The following is a 22,851-nucleotide window of genomic DNA, read 5'->3' on the forward strand; positions in this document are numbered from 1 at the left end:
GGCGTGGAGTCGACTAATGTCTGAAGTAGTGCTGGAGGGAACTGAGCCATGAATCCTGCAGGGCTGGCCATAAATCCGTGAGAGTACGAGAAGTTGCAGATATCTTCTGAGCAGCACGTTGAAAGGTATCCCTGACATGCTCAATAATGTTCGTGTCTGGGCAGTTTGGTGGCCAGCGGACTAAGAAGAGCGTATGTCGAGCCACTCTGTAGCAATTCTGGACGTATGGGGTGTCACATTGTCCTGCTGGAATTGCCCAAGCCCGTCCGAATGCACAATGGAAATGAATCAATGCAGGTGATCAGATAGGGTGCTTACGTATGTTTCACCTGTCAGAGTCGTATCTACATGTATCAGGGGTCCCATATCACTCCAACTGCACACGCCCCACACCATCACAGAGCCTCCGCCAGCTTGAACAGTCCCTGCTGACATGCAGGGTCCATGAATTCATGAAGTTGTCTCCAAACCCGTACCGTCCATCCACTCGATGCAATTTGAAACGAGACTCGTCCGACCAGGCAACATGTTTCCAGTCATCAACAGTCCGATGTCGGTGTTGACGGGCCCAGGCGAGGCGTAAAGCTTTCTGTCATGCAGTCATCAAGGGATACGCGTGGACCTTCGGCTCCGAAAGCCCATATCGCTGATGTTTCGTTGAATGTTCCACACGCTCACACTTTTTAATGGCCCAGCATTGAAATCAGCAGCAGTTTGCGGAAGGGTTCCACTTCTGTCACGGTTTCAGGAAATATCGTTCTTGTGAAACACAACTAGCTCTTTATACTCATGAAGTAATAAGTGCTATCGACAGGGGATGTCAAATTGATTCCGTATTTTTAGATTTCCAGAAGGCTTTCGACACCGTTCCTCACAAGCGTCTTCTAACCAAACTGCGTGCCTACGGAGTAACGCCTCAGTTGAGCGACAGGATTCGTGATTTCCTGTCAGAAAGGTCACAGTTCGTAGCAAGAGACGGAAAGTCATCGAGTAAAACAGAAGAAATATCAGGCGTTCCCCAAGGAAGTGTTATAGGCCCTCTATTGTTCCTGATCAATATTAACGACATAGGAGACAATCTGAGTAGCCATCTTAGATTGTTTGCAGATGATGCTGTCATTTACCGTCTTCTAAAGTCATCAGATGATCAAAACGACTTGCAAAATGATTTAGATAAGATATCTGTATGGTGCGAAAAGTGTCAATTTACCCTGAATAAAGAAAAGTGTGAAGTTATTCACATGAGTACTAAAACAAATCAGCTAAATTTAGTTTACGCGATAAGTCACACAAATCTGAAGGCTTACTTGGGGATTGCAATTACAAATAGCCTAATTTGGAACGATTACATAGATAATGTTGTGGGTAGAGCAAACAAAAGACTGCGATTTATTGGCAGAACACTTAGAAGGTGCAACAGGTCTACTAAAGAGACTGCTTGCACCACGCTTGTCCGCCCTATTCTGGAGTACTGCTGTGCGGTGTGGGATCCGCATCAGGTGGGACTGACGGATGACTTCAAAAAAGTACGGAAAGGGCAGCTCGTTTCGTATTTTAGCGAAGTAGGGGAGATAGTGTCACGGACATGATGCGTGAACTGGGGTGGCAATCACTAAAAAAAAAAAAAGGCGTTTTTCGTTGCGACGGGATCTTCTCATGAAATTTTAATCACCAGTTTTCTCCTCCGATTGCGAAAACATTCTGTTGGCACCCGCCTACATACGGAGAAATGATCATCACGATAAAATGAGAGAAATAGGGTTCGCACAGAAAAATTTAAGTGCTCGTTTTTCCCGCGTGCCGTTCGAGAGTGGAACGGTAGAGAGACAGCTTAAAGGTGGTTCATTGAACCCTCTACCAGGCACTTTATTGTGAATAGCAGAGTAATCACGTAGATGTAGATCTAGATGTGAACGATCTCTTCAGTTTTCGTTGGTCCCGTTCTGGTAGGAGCTTTTTCCGGCAACAACGATGTCGGGGATTTGATGTTTCACCAGATTCCTGATATTCACTGTACACATGTGAAATGGTGGTATGGGAAAATCCCTGCTTCATCGCTGCCTCGGAGATGTTGTGTCTCATCGCTCGTGTGCCAGTTAGTACACCACGTTCAGACTCACCTAAATCTTGGTAATCTGCCATTCTAGCAGCAGTAACCGATCTAACAGCTGCGCCAGACACTTGTTGTCTTATACAGTATAGGCGTTGCTGACCGCAGCGCCGCATTCTGCCTGTTTACATAGCTCTGTACTTGAATATGCACGCCTATTCCAGTTTCTCTGGCGTGTCAGTGTTTATGATAAACAATGTTCCCCATAGGCCTGTTTCAACTTTTCAAAGGTCACACTCGAGGATTCCCCAAGTTTAACACAAACCTTCATGGCATGAAGTCGCTCTAAATTCCGTTGTTTCAGTTTCATACCTCACAAGAAAAACACAACTTCACTGATGGCGCTCTCAAAAATCACATGATGGGTGTACGGATCTGAAACTCGGAGTGAGCAGCTGGAAGAGATGAACACCCCAGTCTACACAGGTAGAACAACACACCGTTGCCAGATCGCTCAGAGTGTTGTCAGTCTCATTACTTTTCCCACACACCTCGTAATGTTCTCAAACAGGAAGCAAGCTGAGTCTCACCGGCTACAGCATGCCGAGCAAAATAGTTCGAATGTGAGAGAAAGTGCGCTCTTTAGAGCCTGCGGTAGTTGTGGCTTTCCCACCAGTGACTCACCACCACTTTGCAGGCGGGGTGTGCGAGCCGGGAAACGTGGTGCCGGTCGTGCTGCCGATGTACCACCTGTACGCCCTGGCGCTCATCATGCTGCAGAAGGTGTGTGCCGGAGCCACCATGGTGTGCATGCCCAAGTTCGAGCCCGCTCTCTTCCTCGACGTTTTGGCCAAGCACAAGGTGAGTCGCGTCGTTGTGACACCAAGAGCTTCTGTTTAGCGATTAGAGAAGTCTCGGTATCCTATTTCTTAGAAATGCCCACACGGTTCAGTCCATAGTCCAGTGATTTTCATAATTTTCTTTGCGTTGCAATGTTTTTATGCGATTTATGTGCTGAAAATACCTACCAGTGTCTAAGTGGCCCAAAGAACATGAAGATGAGCTTTATTTAGTGTCTTGATAGATACAAAACCTGAGTCGTAAACTAAACCCTAAGGAATCACTTTGAACATGAAAGAGCGAAAAAATTGGCCTGGTTCTCTCGTTCATAGTCACTAATGCCTTACACTGAAGTGACTAAAAAGTCACAGGACATCTCCTGTTTACAGCATCATGATGGTCGCATCCACGTTTGGCGACATTGCGGCGAACGCACGTTGGAAACTTGTATTCGTCATCGCCATACTGGCGTATCAATTACCTGGCGTGATGGTATGGGGTGCCATTGGTTACGTGTTGCCTGGCTTAGTGCCGCAGCCCAACATGGCATGGACTCGTGGGCCATACTGCGTCTCTAACCGTTCGTAACTGTGAAACTGTTTCCGGTGCAGGATTTTGTGCACGAACTGACCTCTCGATGATGTCCCATGAAAGTTCAAAATGTGCGTGAAATTTTATGGGACTTAACTGCTAAGGTCATCAGTCCCTAAGCTTACACATCTCGCGTCCGTCGGCCGTCGTAATTTAATATATTATTATTGTTATTATTATTTTTAGATTGTTGCCGACTTACGTGGTGGGCCTTAATAAAAATGATATTTCATTTAATTTTGATTTTACGATTAAATGCTTTCCTGAAGTTCTCCTTTTTAACAATATTAATTTCAAATTATTTGTTACGTTAATGAATTTAGACTCGCTAAATCTTAAAACATGAGCATATAAGTTGTACAATGTAATAAACTTTTCATATTAATTTCCTCGGCTAGTCAGCTCACTTTAAAGCAAAAGATCTTTAGTTATTAATTACAATTGCGGCCCACACACGCACGAGAGTATTTTTTCTTACCTCCGTTAACCATTGCCACGTAGTCGGAGTCCTGGCTCTGGCTGTCGGCTATGGTACTGAAAATAAGAATCTTAAAGCTACGTATTTCTGCAGCTTCGTGCGGCTGTGGAGAAAAATTAATATTATGTTAATAGCGGGCGAGTTTTCCGCTTCCGCTAATTTTTCATAAGTTAATATCGCCACGTAATGGCGTCGTTGGCTGCATCGGCCGCTGCGATTGTTGAACTGTAAATTGTTTGAATGCAGGTTAATTCAAGGAAGGCGGACATGAAATCGGGATCACCTCTTACAAATTAAAAGTGCACAATAATATTAAATCAGTATATTATATACTTAACTCATACAAATATGCTTACATTTGCGAGCACTCGCAAGATGTCCGTCTGTACATCATCGAGACAAGTGAAGAAGTGAAGTCGACTAAAAAAATTAACAAAAGAGCGTATCTTGTCGTCTCTTTAGATCATTTTGTCATAAATTATTTCTTTGGAATCCAAACCTACACAGAGAAATTATTATTTTACGGCTACATGATAAAAATATATTATTCAATTTTTTAATGTCTCTTCTTCATAAATACTGTTTTTTAAGTCTTTTCGTAATATAGCACTGGGGACGCTATACACACTACTTAACCTAAATTATCCTAAGGACAAACACACACACACCCATGCCCGAGGGAGGATTCGAACCTCCGCCGGGACCAGCCACATGAAAGTTCAATAGGATTGATGTTGGGAGGTGTGGGTGGCCAAATCAATCCCTCGAATAGTTGAGAAGTTCTTCAAACCGACCACAAACAGTTCTGGCCCAGTGACATGGTGCGTTGTTATCCATAAAATTCCGTAGTTGTTTGGGAACAGGAAGTCCATGAATGTTTGCAAATGGCATCCAAGTAGCCGGACATAATCAGGGACGGATCCATTCCATGTGCAGCCGCCACCAGCTTGCACAGTGCCTGGTTGACATCTTGGGCCCGTGGCTTCACGGAGCCTGTGCCACACTCGAACCCTACCACCAGCTCTTACCAACTGAAAACGGGGCTCATCTGACGAGGCCACTGTTTTCTAGTCGTCTAGGATTCAACCTAGACGGTCACGAGCCCAGGAGGGGCGCTGCAGGCGATGTCGTGCTTTTAGCAAAGACACTCGCGCCGGTCGTCTGCTATCACACCCCGCTAACGCCAAATTTCGCCGCACTGTCCTGTCGGATACGTTCGCCGTACGTCCCACGTTGATTTCTGCTGTTATTTAACGTAGTGTTGCTTGTCTGTCAGCACTGACTACGCAAAAGCCGCTGCTCTCGGTCGTCAGATGCATTGTCCGTGGTGAGAGGAAATGCCTGAAATTTGAAATTTGGGCACACTGTTGCCACTGTGGATCTCGGAATGTTGGATGCCCTAAATATTTCCGAAATTGACCGTGCTTGTAGATGCAACTACCAATTCGTGTTCAAAGTCTGTTAATTCGCGTTAATGACAGTACCACCAGTGCAGTGCCCTCCTATACTTTGTGTATGCGATCGCACCGCCATCTATATATATACTTATCCCTATCCCATAACTTTTGTCACGTCAGTGTGTAATCAGAGATCAGGGCCGTTTCTTTTGACAAAATTTTCTAAAGGTGAGTATACCTTTATCAGCCTGGCATTTAGGTGTTTCATAGGCCACAGCTGCATGGGACAAAATTATTCGTGTACTTATGACATCCATAATACGTAAATGGGAATTCAGTTTTTAAAAACGCCATAGTGCAGCAAATGCATTATTAAACTCAGTGACGACTTGATATATATTTGATGGACAGTTGTGGATACATCATTTTCAGATTGCTTAATTTCAATAAGGATTCTGTTGATTTCGGAATACTAATTAAAAAATGAAACAGCGGAATTTTTTCAAACAGCGCTATACTGTACTTTGACAGTTACCTGAAAAATAGACGTAAACGAGCTGTTTATTGATCAAAGAACTCATCATGGAAATGCTTTATCTCAGAACTACCCCCAGGGTTCAATCCTTGCTCCATTGCTTTTCTTCCTCTATATCAACAACATTTACTTTGTATATAGAGATGGCTATAATATCATGTACGCAAGACATAAAAGGTCAGTGCATTGGCAGAGATGCCATTTGCACTCAGACGATGCATGCGAAAAGGTTTCTCACGTGACTATGGCTGCGCGACTGGAATCAACAGATTTTGAATGCGGAATGGTAGTTGGAGCTAGACCCGTAGGATATTCCATTTCGAAAATCGTTAGGGAATTCGATATTCCGAGATCCATAGTGTCAAGAATGTACCGAGTATCCCAAATTTCGGGCCTCACCCCTCACCACGGACAACGCAGTGGCCGACGACTTTCACTTAACGACCGAGAGCAGCGGCGTTTGCGTAGAGTTGTCAGTGCTAAGACACAAGCAACTCTGCTTAAAATAACCGCAGAGATCAATGTGGGACATACGTCGAACGTATCCATTAGCACAGCGCGGCGAAACTTGGCGTCGGTGGGTTTTGGCAGCAGAAGATCGACGCGAGTGCCTTTGCTAACATCGCTACATCGTCTGCAGCCTCCTCTCCTAGGCTCGGTAGCATATCGGTTGGACTCTGGAAAACGGAGGCCTCGTCAGACGAGTCCCGATGTCAGTTGGTAAGAACTGATGGTGGCGTTCGAGTGTGGCGCAGACACCACGAAGGGACGGAGACAAGTCGTCAGCAAGGCAGGCACTGTGAAAGATGATGGTGGTTCCACAATGGTCTGGCATGTGTTTACATGTAATGGACTGGATCCTCACGTCCAACTGAACCGCTCATTGGCAGGAAGTGGTTATGTGCAGCCACTTGAGGACCATTTACAGCCATTGGTGACAGGGCCACAAAGGAATGGGGTAGAACGGTCGAGCAGTTCCTCTTGAGCCACATACACTCCTGGAAATTGAAATAAGAACACCGTGAATTCATTGTCCCAGGAAGGGGAAACTTTATTGACACATTCCTGGGGTCAGATACATCACATGATCACACTAACAGAACCACAGGCACATAGACACAGGCAACAGAGCATGCACAATGTCGGCACTAGTACAGTGTATATCCACCTTTCGCAGCAATGCAGGCTGCTATTCTCCCATGGAGACGATCGTAGAGATGCTGGATGTAGTCCTGTGGAACGGCTTGCCATGCCATTTCCACCTGGCGCCTCAGTTGGACCAGCGTTCGTGCTGGACGTGCAGACCGCGTGAGACGACGCTTCATCCAGTCCCAAACATGCTCAATGGGGGACAGATCCGGAGATCTTGCTGGCCAGGCTAGTTGACTTACACCTTCTAGAGCACGTTGGGTGGCACGGGATACATGCGGACGTGCATTGTCCTGTTGGAACAGCAAGTTCCCTTGCCGGTCTAGGAATGGTAGAACGATGGGTTCGATGACGGTTTGGATGTACCGTGCACTATTCAGTGTCCCCTCGACGATCACCAGTGGTGTACGGCCAGTGTAGGAGATCGCTCCCCACACCATGATGCCGGGTGTTGGCCCTGTGTGCCTCGGTCGTATGCAGTCCTGATTGTGGCGCTCATCTGCCAAACACGCATACGACCATCATTGGCACCAAGGCAGAAGCGACTCTCATCGCTGAAGACGACACGTCTCCATTCGTCCCTCCATTCACGCCTGTCGCGACACCACTGGAGGCGGGCTGCACGATGTTGGGGCGTGAGCGGAAGACGGCCTAACGGTGTGCGGGACCGTAGCCCAGCTTCATGGAGACTGTTGCGAATGGTCCTCGCCGATACCCCAGGAGCAACAGTGTCCCTAATTTGCTGGGAAGTGGCGGTGCGGTCCCCTACGGCACTGCGTAGGATCCTACGGTCTTGGCGTGCATCCGTGCGTCGCTGCGGTCCGGTCCCAGGTCGACGGGCACGTGCACCTTCCGCCGACCACTGGCGACAACATCGATGTACTGTGGAGACCTCACGCCCCACGTGTTGAGCAATTCGGCGGTACGTCCACCCGGCCTCCCGCATGCGCACTATACGCCCTCGCTCAAAGTCCGTCAACTGCACATACGGTTCACGTCCACGCTGTCGCGGCATGCTACCAGTGTTAAAGACTGCGATGGAGCTCCGTATGCCACGGCAAACTGGTTGACACTGACGGCGGCGGTGCACAAATGCTGCGCAGCTAGCGCCATTCGACGGCCAACACCGCGGTTCCTGGTGTGTCCGCTGTGCCGTGCGTGTGATCATTGCTTGTACAGCCCTCTCGCAGTGTCCGGAGCAAGTATGGTGGGTCTGACACACCGGTGTCAATATGTTCTTTTTTCCATTCCCAGGAGTGTATTTCTGTAATCGGTAATAAGCGACGCTGGAGGTGACGTAGAAAGCGACACTGCTGGACTGTGGATGGCGGGAAACAAGTTATTTGGAGTGATGAATCGCGCTATGCCCTGTGGCAAACCAATGGAAGGGTTGGGTTTGGCGAATGCCTAGGGAACGTCACCTGCACCATGTGTAGTGCCAGCAGTGAAGCACGGAGGAGGATGTGTTATAATTTTGGCGGCGTTTTTCGTGGTTAGAGTGTGATCTTCTTACTGCTCTTAAGGAAACCCCAAACGCAGAAGGACACGAACACATGTTACGGCGTTAGGTACTGCATAGAGAAGAGGAACATCCTGTAGATGATGAATGTTTGTATCAGTACGACAATGAAACCTATCATAGAGAAGCATCTCTGACGCAATTTTCTGTGGACAATAACACCTCTGAAATAGACTGGCCTGCCCAGAGTCCCAACCTGAATCCAAGGGAACATCTCTGGGATGAGTCAGAACGTCGACTTGGCTCCAGACCCCAGTGCCCAACTTCACTACATCCTCTGGTTTCTGATCTTCACGAAAAATTGGCTGCCATCCCTCCACAGACGTTTAGACACCTCGCCGAAAGTGTCCCCAGCAGAGATCAAGCCGTCATAAACGTGAAGCGTGTGAACACCTCACATTAATGTCCACTAATAGGTGTTCCCCCGTTCTGATACATTTGTTCAGATATTATAAGTGCTACTCACATTAATTTGTAGAAGAGAGAGAAAGAAGAAAAAAGGTAGCGCGTGAAAGTCGTGTAAAGCGGTCAAGACGTCGCCGTTACAGTGTGTGATTGGACTGAAGAGTTCCTAGGTAACAGAACGCAGCATGTCATTCTCAATGGAGAGAAGTATTCCGAAGTAAGAGTGACTTCAGGTGTGCCGCAGGGGAGTGTCGTAGGACCGTTCCTATTCACAATATACGGTACTGTCTATTAAAATTGCTACACCACGAAGATGACGTGCTACAGACGCGAAATTTAACCAACAGGAAGAAGATCCTGTGATATGCAAATGATTAGCTTTTCAGAGCATTCACATAAGGTTGGCGTCCGTGTCCAACCGGTTTCTCATACACAAACAGTAGTTGACCGGCGTTGCCTGGTGAAACATTGTTGCGATGCCTCGTGTAAGCAGGAGAAATGCGTACCATCACGTTTCCGACTTTGATTCGGATTGTAGCCTATCGCGATTGCGGTTTATCGTATCGCGACATTGCTGCTCCCGTTCGTCGAGATCCAATGACTGTTAGCAGAGTATGGATTCGGTGGGTTCAGGAGGGTAATACGGAACGCCGTGCTCGATCCCAACAGCATCGTATCACTAGCAGTCGAGATGACAGGCATCTTGTCTGCATTGCTGTAACGGATCGTGCAGCCACATCTCGATCTCTGAGCCAACAGATGGGGACGTTTGCAAGACAACAACCACCTGCACGAACAGTTCGACGACGTTTACAGCAGCATGGACTATCAGCTCGGAGACAATGGCTCCAGTTACCCTTGACGCTGCATCACAGACAGGAGCGCCTGCGATGGAGTACTCAACGACGACGAATCCAGGTTCTGTTTACAGCATCATGATGGTCGCATCCGTGTTTGGCGACATCGCGGTGAACGCACATTGGAAACTTGTATTCGTCATCGCCATACTGGCGTATCAATTACCTGGCGTCATGGTATGGGGTGCCATTGGTTACACAATTCGGTCACGTCTTGTTCGCATTGACGGCACTTTGAACAGTGGATGTTACATTTCAGATGTGTTACGAGACATGGCTCTACCCTTCATTTGGTCCCTGCGAAACCCTACATTTCAGCAGGATAATGCGCGACTGATGTTGCAGGTCCTGTACGGGCCTTTCTGGATACAGAAAATGTTCGACTGCTGCCCTGGCCAGCACATTCTCAAGATCTCTCACCAATTGAAAACGTGTGGTCAATGGTGGCCGAGCAACTGGCTCGTCACAATACGCTAGTCTCTACTCTTGATGAACTGTGGTATCGTGTTGAGGCTGCATGGGCAGCTGTACCTGTACACGCCATCCAAGCTCTGTTTAATTCAATGCCCAGGCGTATCAAGGCCGTTTTTACGACCAGATGTGGTTGTTCTAGATACTGATTTCTCAGGATCTATGCACCGAAATTGCGTGAAAATGTAATCACATGTCAGTTCTCGTATAATATATTTGTCCAATGAATACCCGTTTATCATCTGCCTTTCTTCTTGGTGTAGCAATTTTAATGGCTAGTAGTATAGTTTTACAGGGTCGTCAGAAACGGTTCGTAAAGCTTGTATGAGTGTTGCAGGGTAGCTGTGCTAAGAAATAACTTTTAAGACAAAAACTGGAATTCTCGGGCAGTTCCCGAGTTAATTAGCATTAAACTTAACTAATGAGCCTGTTGCGCGAATATATTCCAGCAGAGTGGATGCCACTTTTAGTCGCTGCCAGAGGCGTTATTGTGAAAACTGCTACTTTTCGGTCGCTGTGACTTGTGACAGGTAGTCAGGCGATATGTCGCCCACTGTCTGGGTGTGTTCCGCAGGCGACGCTGCTGTACCTGGTGCCTCCGATGGTGCTGTTCCTGGCCGGCCACCCGTCCGTCAAGAAGAGCCACCTGGAGACGGTACGGCGCGCCATCTCGTCCGCCGCCCCAGTGGGGGAGAAGGACATCGCCCGGTTCTTCGAGAGGGCGCCCGCCAACCTCAAGTTCTTCCAAAGTGAGCCACAAGCTACTCTTGGACGCCAGTACACCACGTCTGCGCGTAGACAGTTTCACAAGTTACTCGCGTACCATCTCCATTTGTGACCTACAGGTGACACGTTATACTCACTGACCAGCCAGAGCATTAGGACCTCCTACCTAAGAGCCGCTATGTCCACCTCGGCCACGGATAAGAGCGGCGACGCGTCGAGGCGTGGAAGCACTGAGGCTTTGGTAGGTCGCTGGACGGATCTGGCACCACATCTGCATACAAAAGTCACCTAATCCCCGTAAATTCCTGGTAGGGTAACAACGAGCTCTGATGCCACGTCCAACCACATCCGAGACGTGCTCGATCGGGTTCAGATACAGCTACTTGTCGGACCAACACATCAATTGGAACTCGCCACTGTGTTCCTCGGAATCACTCCATCAGATTACTGGTCTTGTTACATGGTGCATTATCTTGTTGGAAAATTCCACTGCCATCCGCATACGTGACTGTCATGAAGGAGTGTACGTGGTCATCGTGCAGTACCCCTTGACCGTCATGGTGCCTTGCACGAGCTCCACTGGACCCATTAATGCCCACGTGAATGTTCCCCAGAACAAAATGGATCCGCTGCCAGCTTTTGTCCGTCCCGCAGTACAGGTGTTAACGGGGCCCTCCCATTGGCATGTTGAAGAAGGTATGGGAACTCATCAGACCATGCAACGCTCTTCCACTGCGCCAACGTGCAGCGCCGATTGTCGCGAGCGCATTTCAGTCGTAGTTGCCGATGTCGTGGTCTTAACATTGGCACAAGCGTGGGTCGTCGGCTGCGGGGGCCCATCATTAGTAGTGTTCGGTGCACCCCGTGTTCAGACACACTTGTATTCCGCCCAGCATTAATGTCTGATGTTAGTACCGCCACAGTTCGCCGCCTATCCTGTTTTACCAATCTGCCCAGCCTACGATGTCTGACATCCTTCATGGTGGGTGACGACCCAACGCTACAGCGTCTGGATGTGGTTTCCTCTCGGTTTCGCCACGTGTTGAAGATACACAACGCAGCACTTCCCGAACACCTGGCAAGTCGTGCAGTTTCAGAAATGCTCGTGACAAACACCCAGGCCATCACAATCTGCCCTTGGTAAAACTCAGATGTACCACACGCCATCCCCCTTCTTCATGTGCGCAGCACCCTCAGTGCTACTATATTAACAGAGCGTGTGTCTGGTTAGCAATGATTCCTCGCCGGGTGACGCTGCCATTGGCTGGATGGGTTTATATCGATGATAGATCGGCGGGCGTAGTGTTCTAGCTGATCAGTTTAATTCTACTGAACTCGCCGCTCCCTCTATACATCTGATATCGATTTCGACCCCTCCTATCCCGTAACAAATACTTCAGACGAAAACTACTATGAACACTGTGACCTAAAATTCAAGGTCATGAAATCTGGTTCTAATGTAACGTAACAGAAACTTTCGACCACTATATGAAAGTGCTACAAATTATCCGTCTCTTTCATTATGTTGTGGTTGGCAGGAGAGCCAACACCGTGTTACTAGAGGAAGCCGAAAGGCACGCGTTTTAGCTCACGCAGGCTGGCGTGAGGTCTGTAACAGGACAAGGAAATTAGAATTTAGAAAAAAACGGACGTAGCTGGTGGAATACTTAACTTTAATCCATTAATGGTGAACGTCGCTCTTGACGGTACATGTTTTACAGCATCAATAGTAACTGGTAATGGCGCCTTGCTAGGTCGTAGCAAATGACGTAGCTGAAGGCTATGCTAACTATCGTCTCGGCAAATGAGAGCGTAATTTGTCACTGAACCATCGCTAGCAAAGTCGGCTGTACAACTGGGGCGAGTGCTAGGAAGTCTCTCTAGACCTGCCGTGTGGCGGCGCTCGGTCTGCAATCACTGATAGTGGCGACACGCGGGTCCGACGTATACTAACGGACCGCGGCCGATTTAAAGGCTGGCGGTGACACCACACATTATCGATCTTTTTCTAACAAAACACGCAGACAACCGTAAGGGTAGGCTTCCGCCGTCGTTGTCATTCTCAACAAAAGTTTTCAGTGTACGTGACCGCAATGTCAATATACAGGCTATCCATAAACACCGTACAAAGAGAAACACTGCTTATAATGGCGTCAAATTTGAACAGTATGTTATTGACCCAGGGGAAACGTCAATAGAAGGCGCTATAAGCATCTTAATGTAAATGGGGTCGGCTATGAATGGCAGAGAATGGCAGTACAATGGCTATGTACAACACCCTCAGTGGCATTGTAGCGAGAAGGAAGTACCTCTCTGGGCGGTATCACTAACCTGGTGTCTTGCTGCTTCGGTAGTTGAAAAATGGTTCAAATGGCTCTGAGCACTATGGGACTTAACAGCTGAGGTCATCAGTCCCCTAGAGCCTAAGGACATCACACACATCCATGCCCGAGGCAGGATTCGAACCTCCGACCCTAGCGATCGCGCGGTTCCAGACTGAAGCACCTAGAACCGCTCGGCCACACCGGCCGGCGCCTTCGGTAAGTCCCTCGTCGCACAGTAGTAGCGCTCAGTCGCTACGTTCCATGTAGGTGGTGATCCTGCTGAATTGGATGTTTAAGCATGCCAGTTGTTAATTGTCAACAACGTTTGTACTATACTTCGTTTAATACAGAAACTGCTTTGTCACACACGTCACAGAATCAGCATTTGCAATAATGCGGCTCTGGACTACGCCGTTATATTCGACCCTTTACACAGTTTAACACCGATTTCTGACTTTACATCATGATAGACACTGCCCACGACACGTGGCGTTCTGATAACTAATAGCTTCGCTTTCTAGCTTGTTTAACTGCTGAAATATGTACTCGCGACCGTTCTTTTAGAGCCGCCCCGGTTACTCGACCGTGCGTTTTCAGTGGCTCCTCGCGACTAACTCGCCCTGTCTTTCCGAAGAACAAGAGAGACCCCCCCCCCCTCCCCCCCACCTTTCTCCATCAGCCAATAAGGACACTTCTCTCGTTTCAGCCAATGGGCGTTGCGCGTTCAGGTCGCATTTGCTAGGCGGATCTGACGTCACGTTTGTGGACATTGTGACGGAAGTTTGTCTCGGAACACTGTCTCAGATTGTAAGATCCTACTCCCGAATTGTCGGATCTTGTCCCTACTAAGGTTGCACAACACTGCCGGCCGGTGTGGCCGTGCGGCTCTAGGCGCTTCAGTCTGGAACCCTGTGACCGCTACGGTCGCAGGTTCGAATCCTGCCTCGGGTATGGATGTGCGTGATGTCCTTAGGTTAGTTAGGTTTAAGTAGTTCTAAGTTCTAGGGGACTGATGACCACAGATGTTAAGTCCCATAGTGCTCAGAGCCATTTGCACAACACTGCCTCCTATGATTTCATCTGTAATGCTCCTTGCTGACGCTTAGTTGATAAACGTTCATGTAGCCTGGCTGCTACTGAGCATTACTCATCGCATAAATGTGCCTAATACTTGGCTTAAACACGTGAAGGGAATGTACGTATGCATTACATACGGTTTGAGTTACCTTATTACGACATTCGTACTGTTTGATGTCCATGACTGCTGAAGTTCGGCAGTCAACAGTTGTGGCAATGTTGGTTAGGTAAGCCAATCCACCAGGGCTAGGTGGTACCACATTGGTTCGGAAAGATCGGTTTTTAATTGCCCTCAAATCAAAAACCGCACAAAGAGCAAACTGACTTCGCTTTCTAATAGTCCTGTAGTCAAAAACTACATGAAAAGCAAAGTGACAGCGGTTTCCAATTGTCATGAGACTGGAGCAAGAGATGCTCAACATGCTGTCCAATGTTTTCTGCCACAAGTTGAAATCGAGGTACAGCATGTTCCACAACAGATCGGTGTGTCTCTGAGGTCACGGTCGGGACGCGCTGCACAAAGCATGCCTTCGATTCGGCTGCGTTCGTAATTAGAGCACTGAACACAACATCTTTCATATAACGCCGCAGCCAAAAGTTCCACGGATGAAGATCAGAAGATCTGGACGGCCAAGCTGTAGGGAAATGACGGCTGATAGTTCCAGCATTACCGAACTGCCTCTGCAGCAGCCGCGTCAATGGCAATGCAGTGTGAGGAGGGGCGCCATCTTGCATAAAAATGATCATACATATGCAAGATGTTGAAGGTTTGGCATGACGTTGGTGCACTGAAGACTCTCATAGCTGTTATCAGTGCCGAAAAAATACGGTCCTGCTATAAATGATGGCGTCAACCCGTATCACCTTTGCAGAATGGAAGTGGTACCTGTCGATTGATGTGCGTGCGGATTTTCCGTTGCCCGTACTCCGCAATTCCGCATAATGACATGTCCTTGGACGTGGAAATGGGCTTCTTCTGTCCACACAATGTGCCATTGTCATTAATTGCCCACTTCCATGTGAACAGGAAGTTCCAGAACGATCGTTTGTCTTGCTGGGAAGCAAGCAGGAACCAACTGCTAAACATGGGTGATTTCGTATGGACAGCAATGGCGGATGTTTCATAGGATTGTGTGCACAGTGCTCATAGGCATCTCCAACGTTCGGACAATTTCCTGTGCACTGCTTGTTTGCACACCTCCGCTCGACCCCTCCTGTAATTCAGTGCCCACATCTTCGATAGACGTCGAACGGAACTGCTTTCCTCCCTCCGTCATACGGCATTTGACAAGAGCCTGTCTCTTTCGAATTTTGTAATCATGTTCTCCAAACCCTTAGCAAATGTCGGACAATGCCTTTTTTCGTACACCTGAGTGTCTGGAACTTCTGCAGGGCTACTGGCGCACTGTGATCGTTCTCGTAAAAGAGCTTTACCAGCAGCAAGCGATCCTGCAGGGTGACAGACATGCAGGGCGTCTCGAACGCAAACTGGGGAATAGCCGTGTGCTCCGCTTACAGCCCCATCCACTGGTCATATTTTAGTTCCTCTTTTTTTGTTCCATGAGGTTTCCCCAATAGTCAATAATATGCTGTTCTAATTTGACATTATTCGGACCAGTGGTTCTCTTCCTACGCTGTCTTGAAACTGGAACTTTAATTATGAACACCCTGTATAAAATTCTCTGACGTCGTTTTTTCTTTGCGTCGATTTCCACAAACACGTCACAAACCTTCCGACGTGACGTTTTCTGCATGGTCGTGACTGCACCTCTAAGTGGACTACGCCTGTCAGTATAGACTAACCGTTGTGCGTCCACGCATCTACACTTCGACACCTGACCCGCAGCCCGGGGCAATACCTAACCTGTTGCCCAGGTAAAAATAACCATTAATGAACGTACTAACCAAGCCAAAAAACGCACAACTTGTAACAATCATAATTATGAGTCTGTAATTGACGTAAATACTGGTGTAATGTTGTTCAGTACACTGTCCTCAATCGCTAGTAGAAATATCTGCACTTATTATCCATTACACTCTATACTGAGAATGCCGTCACATATACTGAAAAATTTTACTGACATAAACGGGCGGTCTAGATCGCAACCGATCGTAATTTTTCTGGTAATTAGTTTCTGTTATACGAGAGTGAGTCAAATGAAAACCTTAAATATTTTTTTAAATATTATTTATTGTGCAGAAATGATACAAAACCGTATCACTTTTCAACATAATCTCCCCCACAATCAATGCAAGTCCTCCAGCGCTTACAAAGTGCATAAATTCCTTTAGAAAAAAATTCTTTTGGTAGTCCGCGCAACCACTCATGCGCCGCGTGGCGTACCTCTTCCTCATAACGCAACTTCTTTCCTTACATAGCGTCTTTGAGTGGTCCCAACATATAGAAATCACTTGGGGCAAGGTCTGGTGAGTATGGTGGATGAGGAAGACACTCAAAATGCAGGTCTGCGATTGTTGAAACTGTTGTACGGGCAGTGTGGGGCCTTGCATTGTCATATTGCAAAAGGACACCTGCTGACAGCAATCCACGTCGCTTTGATTTGATTGCAGGCCGCAGATGACTTTTTAGGAGATCTGTATATGATGCACTGGTGACAGTGGTCCCTCTAGGCATGTAATGCTCCAAAATGACGCCTTTTTCGTCCCAAAAGAGAGTCAGCATAACCTTCCCTGCTGATGGTTCAGTTCGAAACTTCTTTGGTTTCGGTGATGAGGAATGGGGACATTCCTCGCTCGCTCTCTTCGTTTCCGGTTGGTGGAGGTGAACCCAGGTTTCGTCCTCAGTAACGATTTTTGCAAGGAAGCCATCACCTTCTCGTTCAAAGAGCCGATGAAGTTCTTTACAAGCATCAACACGTCATTCTCTCACTTCAGGAGTCAGCTGCCGTAGCACCCATCTACTTTGTGAAACTGGAGCACATCATGCACATGACTAATCTGCCGACATGCTGCAATGTCATTCAGTGTCACTCGGCGGTTTTCCTTCACTATGGCTTCAACTGCTGCAATGTTCTGTGAAGTCACAACTCGTTGTGCCTGACCTGGACGAGGAGCCTCTTCCACTGAAGTCACACCATTTGCGAACTTCCTACTCCATTCGTAGACTTGCTGCTGTGACAAACATGCATCACCATACTGAACCTTCATTCGTCGATGAATTTCAATATGTTTCACACCTTCACTACGCAAAAACCGAATAACAGAAGGTTGTTCTTCCATGGTGCAAGTCGCAAGTGGGGCGGCCATCTTTATACTGATGCTGCGACGGTATGTGTGCATCTGCACTATGCTGCCACCTACAGGCAATTCTGCACGCTGTTTGTAGCACGCTTACCAACTTACAGGATAACGGCGCGAAATTTCGATTTGTTATTGCAAATGTAAGGTTTTCATTTGACTCACCCTCGTAGAAACACCATCTCCATACCGATATGGAACTCCCATGGTTATGTGTACAGCTGGTACACGAAGTTGCTGTATGTACTTTGGGTACACGAGCGGCGGATCGCAGCGATCCGTTGCATGCGTTATTGATGCAATCGGTCACTCGTTTGCCAAGCAGCTCCAACCAGTATTGCGCCGCTGCGTCGAGAAGTTCTATTACGGAAAATGAATTGCTTTGTTTAGCAGCAATCGCAGTTTATCTCCGTACCCTCAAAAACACTTGCAAAAAAATAAGTTCATAAAAACGGAAATTTTAATTTATTAAACTCGTTTCGAAAAACTCTTCTTAGGAACTCTAGGTTATTTTACAGAACATGCTGAGTGAAGAAAAAATACCGCACTTGGCGGTCGGCATGCGATCCCTCATCCCAATTCGAGACAAAAGTGTATCTAGCAAAACCTAGTGTCGTCAGTAGGTTTAATAGAAATATGATTTAAAAAACGAAGCTCTGCCAATGCTGTAACTGCTCTTCAGCTACGAACAGGTAGCATGAATTATGCGATGCCTCGGAGTTGCCCCATTATCTCCGTGAGACGAGACAGTACCTGGGGTAACGGACATGGAGGCTCGCAGATATTCGAGTAGCATTCACGCCAAACGTTTTTTTTTCAGTTAAAGCATCAAATTGTAACCAATTTAGTCCTGCAAAATGCGGCATCTTGTGTATTTACTTCTGATACTATTACCTTCATTTAAACATTAAAACATTACATAAATTTCTTACAAACGTAAGCGGTTAGTTTTCTTCCCTCCATGACACAAACGAAGCCAATAGAAAATAGTGGTGGATACAGTAAAATCGTCTGTATCCAGTGAGGTACAAGAAACATAATATGTCGGCTACACTAGAGTGAACATTATGCTACGCACAGTAATTGTGTACACTTGACGTCCACGCTTATCTTCGCAGAGCTGATACATGCACGTACGAGCAACTTTCATATTAGAGAAGATGTTCAAAGCGACCACCTTACAATTCCAAACACTTCGCCACTCGCTCTCAAAACTTCTCGAGAAAATTGACTTTGAAGTTTCCCGACCACTTTTATAGCCCAATATAAGTCCGATTTTTTTTTTAATAGACACCTCACGTATTCTGTTAACAGTTATTCTTTCTGTTTCCTTATTTCAGGATCTATACCTACATAATTAGGGTTTATTCAATGTTTACCTGCACGTGTGTGTTTGTGTGTGTGTTTTCATTAGAGTTGTGAAGTTACAATAGTATTTCACGAAATGGTTTTACTGTGTAAGTGAGGCTCACGCAATCCCTCATTTTTAACAGCTTACGGTATGACGGAAACTTCACCGACCACGATTCTGCCGGACAGAGACGTCGAGAGCTATACCACAGTAGGCAAACCAGTACCAAACACTTTGATCAAAGTCGTAAGTATTGACACCTCCGAAGTTCTCGGACCCAACCAACCTGGAGAAATTGTTGTGAAAGGGCCACAGGTATGTTACAGACATGAAACGCAATACCCTATAAAATGATTAGAGTCAACGTCTCTGAGCTAAGTTGTCAATAACAATGTAGAGTTTTTAAAACAGGCGTGAAACGTATGTTTATGAAGCAAAAGAGTAATACAAGGCAATTCAAAATGAATATGGTGATTACAAACGGCTAGAAATATGCGTAGCGAAACATCGATAAGAATTACAGAGAATCTAAAAAATGTTCAAAATAAAGATCATTGCGCAAGCGCAGTGAATCCGAAGCTCGCGCATACGTGGTGATGCGTAAATAGAAAGTTGCATTTCATATAGAAAAAAGGTGGCTCCCATACAAATGGCATTCTGCGTGTTAGAATTTAACAATTGTCGTTCTGTCATCATAATGAACAGAAGATTTCGTCTGCGCTATAGTCGACCACCTCCAAATGCCAACAACATTCGCAGATGGCATCAGCAGTCTGAAGAAACAGGATGTTTGTGGGAGGGCCACGTATACCAGCACAAAAGTTGAAAGAATTCGCCTTCCTTTGAAAATAATCCATGGAAATCGACCTACGAAGCCAGTATGGAGGTACACATGCCACAAACAGCGGTTTGGCGTGTTCTCAAAATGAAACCCAAAGTTAAACTCTACGTAACTCAAATTTTATAGCAATTGAAACAAGAAGGTTACGGCGAATGTATGAATTTCTACATCTACGCCTATACTCTACAAATCACTGTTAAGTACACGGTGGAGGGGACATCATTTAACCCTTTCCTACCCGAACTGTGAAAAATGGTACTAAAAGATTTAATATTTGAGAGAATAATACCATAGAAACTAAAAATAGAGTAATTCACTGTAATACATTTAATTGTTTTAATTTATGTACAAAACGAAAGTGGCAACGCTGAGTCCAGGCACGGTGCAATTATCGTATCTAACCGTGTTATTTACTTACTGCATCAGAAATATCATTTTACATTAACTGAAACGATACGAAACCATATTACGAACTTCAAAACTGACAACACTCACGTTTAGCAGGTTCTGACGAAATGAACACCACAAAGTAGAAATATCCCTGGAGTGAGCAATGCGTTCTGCGCACGTTATCGACATTAAGCAGGGCTTGTCACGTGATCTCAGGACGATGTTGTTGATGACCAATTCACATTGGCTGTCACGTCACGTTAATTCATGTCACGTAAAAATATTTCACAATGCATTTCAAATGGCGGCATTCACAAAGGCCATCACGGACTATCACATCACATCTCGGGTAGAAAGTTTTGACGGTATCGTCGTCTTCCAACAACGTAAGTTAACCTATTTTCGCCACTCTCTCATGTTATAGTACTAGATTTTGTGCTTTTGAGTCGTTTTAATCTTCAATTTATTTATTTATCTTCAATTTATTATTATGCAAGATCAGATATCTGAAAGCGAAAAATTACTTAGGTTTTACAATAACAAAATGGAGCTGACTCCCACAAAGCATATAATAATTGAGAACATAACTAACAAAGCAATTTCCTTTTAATAGCATTTAAGTCAAAATGTCAGATATAACGAAGGAGAAAAATACAGTTGTTTATGACGCTATTACTTATGTAAGAAAAACAGGTAATGGAAAAGATAAACAGGCCCTATTTATTTCTTTGTAGCTATTGTTTGACTTTTTGTATGTATATCGTTTTTCCAGTAAATAAATGTCGATATTATGAAACGTTGTTTCACTTCTCAGCACTTTAACATATGTTACGAAGTTTGGTTTGGCCATTATGAAACGTTCTCGTTGTTACTTTCTCAATTCTACTATACTCCGACTTTTTGTGCCACAGATGGTGATTTATAACCCTATTTTCAACGTACGGTACTGGGCTAAGCGAAATGATGTGACTTGACGGACAGTGTAAATGCATGCCAACCTGACGGTGCTGTTACGTGATGCCCATTCATTTTGTTCTTCAGAGATAAGAGCCCACTTTATTTCAGCTATCAAGTGCAAATTATTATAGTGTCTGCAGGACGCTTATACCAAATCCACAGCACTTACGAAGGGAATCTGTCTGTACTAGCGATATGATGACATTCAAAATTTACAGGATGCTTTACACATAAACCTACACTATCGACGGTGGCAATGTATGTAGACAACACAAAATCATTTCTGCGCATCTGAATGCTCATTCCAGAGATATGTCTACTCTATGGAGCAACCTTCGACCATAGATACTAGTAGACTGGCCTTGCTGTGCAGAAGCTATAGGGCTGGTGTGGCACCAACATAAACCACGTGACTGTTGGCAAAACGTGGCGGGATTTCAAACCAGCGGTCTGCCATCCTATGTTTGTATCGTATTTTACCCACATTTCTCAGTTGACTGCCAAACGCTTCGAACAAAAATTACTTTTTTATTTGCGAAAAATTATGTCAGAACTACATTTCACCTGGATTTGTCCACAGTACCATTTACAAAATCTAACAAATACATCGAACGCCGCTCTGGTGGGCAGTGGGGCGAAATTACTATAAACTATCAATTAAAGTAAAATTCTTTTAAACAGTAAGAGTGGGCTCGTGTCAAAACTTTAAACTTTGGATTCGCCGCGTTTTGAGCTCTAGTCACTTATAAAAGAAAATGGGATATGGGAATTATTTCAACTATAGGTGCCAAAATTAGGAGCAGGTCAATTTTAGGTGCACTTCAAAGGTTCAGTTCCAACTATTTTTACAAAAGTTTAAACTATCAGTTTAAAAAAAATGATATTTTAGATGAAAGGTGAGACTTTGAAGTTTCAGAAAATAATTTTGGAGCCTACATTTATTTAATAGTATTAGAAGGTAGAAAAAATTCTCTTCATGTGTTGACTATAGGTGCTCTTACCTTCTTATAATTTCACTTGTATATACAAAAAGACGCGTATGTGCAGATGGCTTAAAGTTTATGCGTTTCAGGGCCTGTATCCACCAAAGCTTCCTTCGGTTTTCATCCTTAGGGAACCTATGAGTAGGAACGAGAAACAGCTATACTTACTTCTGTAACCGAAGTATCACAGATACTTTCCAAAATGTAATATGAGTCTGACTTTACAGGCATCACTTTCAACACTTTAATTTACGTGATACTCTATTTCAAGTGTAAAAAACATATAAAAGTCACGTCAGCAGATTTCAATAAACGCATCTGCACTGTCATAGGAACACTTACACGTGAAATGTAATGCCATTTCCCCCGACAAAACGCTGAGTACAGCCATAAGCGCAACACGAAACAACCATGTTTTGCCAACATTCACGTGACTTTAGCCCAGAGATGTCGGAGCCACGAAAATGACGTCAGGGCCAGTCTATTACATTTATGGTCGAAGGGAGCAACGCAACAATACGACAGACTGTCGAATTTTTTCCTTCTTAGGTGGCAGAGATACTGGACTACCATAACCAAGGAATTTCCTGTCCTGCAGCAGAGGTACATAGACGTTCCAAAAGGATGACAGTGCATGAATTCATCAAATTCC

General features: G+C 45.7%; 1 protein-coding gene across 2 annotated transcripts in view; it reads left to right on the forward strand.

Moving 5' to 3' along the window:
• LOC126210332 (uncharacterized) overlaps positions 1-22,851 on the forward strand; it is a 136,183-nt gene that overhangs the window by 87,434 nt on the left and 25,898 nt on the right. Inside the window, exons 5-7 of one of the 2 annotated variants that reach the window (XM_049939534.1) lie at positions 2,748-2,911; positions 10,867-11,041; positions 19,171-19,343. In XM_049939534.1, the coding sequence (XP_049795491.1) occupies positions 2,748-2,911; positions 10,867-11,041; positions 19,171-19,343 (512 nt within the window). The remainder of the gene's footprint in view (positions 1-2,747; positions 2,912-10,866; positions 11,042-19,170; positions 19,344-22,851) is intronic. The other variant, XM_049939535.1, reaches the window with a different exon arrangement.

Source organism: Schistocerca nitens, chromosome 10 (genome assembly GCF_023898315.1).
Source record: "Schistocerca nitens isolate TAMUIC-IGC-003100 chromosome 10, iqSchNite1.1, whole genome shotgun sequence".
Lineage (NCBI taxonomy): Eukaryota > Metazoa > Arthropoda > Insecta > Orthoptera > Acrididae > Schistocerca > Schistocerca nitens.